At 33.4% G+C, this 3957-nt stretch overlaps 1 protein-coding gene across 2 annotated transcripts; it reads right to left on the bottom strand.

The window, feature by feature from the left end:
* Positions 1 to 942: 942 nt before the first annotated feature.
* Positions 943 to 3158, bottom strand: LOC133790776 (uncharacterized). 2 transcript variants are annotated; one of them, XM_062228536.1, is made up of 2 exons: positions 2962 to 3158; positions 943 to 2507 (listed from the first exon to the last, which is right to left on the bottom strand). In XM_062228536.1, the coding sequence occupies exon 2, from the start codon at positions 2161 to 2163 to the stop codon at positions 1264 to 1266; it is 900 nt and encodes a 299-aa protein (XP_062084520.1). In that variant the 5' UTR covers positions 2164 to 2507; positions 2962 to 3158; the 3' UTR covers positions 943 to 1263. The 2 variants fall into 2 exon arrangements, with proteins under 2 accessions (XP_062084520.1, XP_062084519.1); XM_062228535.1 differs by lacking the exon at positions 2962 to 3158 and adding an exon at positions 2759 to 2929.
* Between the last annotated feature and the right edge of the window lie 799 nt (positions 3159 to 3957).

The raw sequence follows: 3957 nt of genomic DNA on the forward strand, positions 1-3957 counted from the left end.
TTCCTTTCAAAAAAATAATTGACTTTTCTAGAGTTGTATTTTATGCTTCTTACTTACCTTGTTGAGATGAGGATGCAATTGTAGAAGACCTTTCTTCCTTCATAGCCACAAAGAGATAATAGACTGAAGAGCATACTCTAGCATTTATCACCCCAATCATCTAGGTAATGAGATTTGGGAATTTTAATGTGATTTCAGGTCTCTTTGTTGTGCCTTCCATTGCCTCAAATAATTTGTTTAATACATTAACATTCACTTCCCTCAACTATGCACCTTAATTTTCCTTCTCAACTCACTAGTGCTACCCTATATCCTTCACAGGTACAGTGGAAGGCACAACAAAGAGATCAGAAATTAAAGCTTTATGCATTAACTACACATTTTCCAGAGTGGAAACATAGTAAATGAACATGCTGAGTACCAAGTTACATTAGCAATGAACACTGAATCTCTTAGCATAACACTGCAGAATCAATATATGTTGCAAGAATACTACTAAATTCATAATAATTACAAAATTTAAGGTAAATTATCTTATACGCTTCGCACAACCAGATTAAATGGATGAGTCATTGTTTAGTAAGATAATGAGATTGAATCAAATTAACAACTTAGAGATATTATCCAAGAACAATTCAAATAAGATTACTAAGCGAAAAATCAATACTGAAATCAATGAATTTTGAATGACAATATGTGATTCATTCATTCAGAAGCAACCATGCAACATGACCCTCAGATACAAAGGATACACTTTAAGGAGACACAAATGCTCCATAACAAAGTTCATATCCACTCCCCAAGCACCACATGAGAATTCATCTAGTGTGTGTTGGTTTTGATGACTAGAAATGAATTCAACTGCTATTGCAAGTGATTCTCACTAAAAAATGAAATCACAATTGGTGCAACGGCAAACTAACTTTTGTTTAGTAAGCAAAATAAGATTCAAAATCATGACTTTGTTAACAGAATACTCACTAGAGGGGAAAAACATATTGAGGGCGAATTTAACATTGTAAGAGGGATATACAACCAGCAGGAGGGGAAAGAAAAAAAAAATGTCTGTGATCTATTCATGTGGCTTAATTTACTGAAGAGTGGAGAGAAAAAGAAAAAAGAAAAGGATAACAAAGAACAAATGGATTCATATATGATTTAATTTGGTGTAATCCAAACGCATAGTTGACAAGAATAATCACTACTCACTCACTAGGTGGCTTCAGTTAGCAAATAGTACTCATTGAAGACCTCCGGCTCACTCTATTCACTCTTCCAAGCATACAATATCAGCGAAAAACCAAGAGATGACCCTTTGCTATCAGAAAATCGCTGTGAAAAAGACCACGGTAAAGCATTCGGGTCAGCTAGAGATTGACTAGACCACAACATCTCGGCGGACAGGCATGTCTTGAACATGAAAACAGCATTCCCAAGTGATGTACCAAAGAGCCAACTGTGGACATCCCAGAAAACTTCAACTGCAAGGCCATCAACCAAGATGGTATAGTTTCCCCTGAACTTCCATCGGAGCCTCTTCATTTGCATCAGAGTCTTACCATCTACCCGGATTATAAGGCACGGATCAGTCACCCCAATCGTGTCACATTCTATCACAAGATCATGAGTTTGACCATTGTTGCAAAACTGAGCCTTGGTGCTGAAAACCCTCTTACCAAAGATGTGTTCCTTCTTGGCAACAAAAACAGCATCTGAAGGCATAGGAGTGGCACTAGTCTTTTTGAAAGCTTCTTTTCTCAAATCCCCGAGAAGGAGAACCATTTGCCGATCTACCACAACTCCCACATAATACCCCTCCAATGGTTCAGGCCCGGATCCAAATTTTGCAGAAGAAAAGTCCCAATATATATCAATCTTACTAGAATACGCTTCTAAGCTCCTTGAACCTCTTCTCTTGGAGAATAACCATGGTTTAATATCAACCTTACAAAGACACTGATTCGAAGAGTCATCAATTCCCACAGTAAGGCCTTGACCCATCAAGTTTTTACTCCATGACACAGTAATCAAGCAAGACCTTCCTCGAAGCCGGCATTGATAGACACAAGTAACCAGATTCTGGGAATTCTTACTGCTGTTCGACGAAGAAGAATCCGCAACTTGAACTCCATTTTCACCGAAACAAGATGGGAAATCTCTCATTTTTCTAATTTTGGCAAAACTCAAATTCACTTTCAAAACTTTTCTCTCCGACTATTTAACGAACAACTAGAGTCCAATTTTTGAAACTGAAAGAAAATCTCTCACAATGGGGGCATAAGATTTAAAACAAAAATATAATAAGAAAAAGGGATATAACAAGAGCTCAAAGGGACTGACTCTCTTTACCTCAAATTATCATAAGCCAAAACGAAAAACCCATCTCAGAAATGTTACAATATCTCATTCTCAGCCTTGACTTGATCTGGTTGAGTAAAAATTTGAAGCATATCTCGCTACACGCACCCAAAAAATAACCCACTCATCCAAGCTGAGAGAAGAGAAAGCTGAAAAGGGAACATACACATCAAGATTAACAGACAAAATTTGAGAATGTAGTTTTAGCAAAAAATAAATAAATCAAATACAGAAACAGACAAAAAGTAGACTTGCTTCACTATCAACCATACCTCTGTCCAAAAAAAAAAAAAAAAAAAATAACAATAATATTTAAAAAAAAAATAGAAAATACCCACTAAAGATAATTCGAAAAAAAATTAAAAGTACAGAAGAATAAAAGAGATAAGAGTGAAATTACCTCCTCAACGATGGAGACAGCTATATAAAAAAGAAAGACTAAACAAGAACAAAACTAGACTAGTATTGCTGGAAAGGCTGGTTTTATAAAGAGTACAACTCTACAATACACTGAGAAAAAAAGTGACCCCCCCTTCTCTTATTATTTCCCTAATATTCTCTCTTATATGAATGTGACAGTGGACTTTTTTTTTTTTAACTGACCTGACATGTCCACATGAGAAAAATAAACCAGAGACCCAAAACGATACAGCAATTTCCTCTGAGAAAACTTGGTCATAAGTTGAGTAATACAGCTACTATTTAGTACTAGACTAGGAATAGGAAATTCAAGCAAAAAAAAAAAGGCTACGAATAGGAAGAGAAAAAGGAATGAATATGAGGATTTTTAGTTGGATGGAAATTTCATTTATGAACCAAATAAGTATGTGATGAAATTAAATAAAAATAAATATGGTAACTTCATTGTTTAGAGAAAACTATACTGTTTTTTTCCAAAAGTGGGTCCGAGAAGAGAGACTTGACTCCTATGATCCTATGCATGTGGTTTTTATGTAATAATGCAAGCACGATTCTTAATTTTGATTGCTCTTTCTCTTATTTCTATTAAATATATTTATAAAATACATATATATTTATTTATTCTTTGTATTAATTAGTGATATTTGTACATAAGATTACCTCTGATAGAGTGTCAAACGGGTAATGCAGGACTAAAATATAGGTCATTTTAAAAAATAATTATTGGGTTTTTAAATTGGTGATACACTGTTAAAATATAAGTCACTTCCAAAAATATTACGTCAAAAGTATTCATCACATAGTAAAAATTATGTCAAATTTAGTACAAAACATATAATACATATTTTGTATCAACACTAAATAATTACTTTTTCATTTAATAATATGTCATTGTTATTATTTTTACTATTAGCATTAAATGTAAATACATCTTCTTTATTTCTTTAAAAAAGAAAGTGATTAGTTTTGTTATATTGTCAACATATATTACATGGTCATTTATTGAATATTTCAATTACTTGTCTATATAGGTTGGTGCACATTCACAAAAATTGTGTTGAATATTTCAATTTATTGACCTTTTATACTAAACACAATTTGTACATCACCAATTAGAGAAGATGTAAAAATTTCAATAGCACAATAAGTTATATACACCTATTACAAAGGATGTACCAA

The sequence above is a fragment of the Humulus lupulus genome, chromosome 7 (assembly GCF_963169125.1).
Source record: "Humulus lupulus chromosome 7, drHumLupu1.1, whole genome shotgun sequence".
NCBI classification, from domain to species: Eukaryota; Viridiplantae; Streptophyta; class Magnoliopsida; order Rosales; family Cannabaceae; genus Humulus; species Humulus lupulus.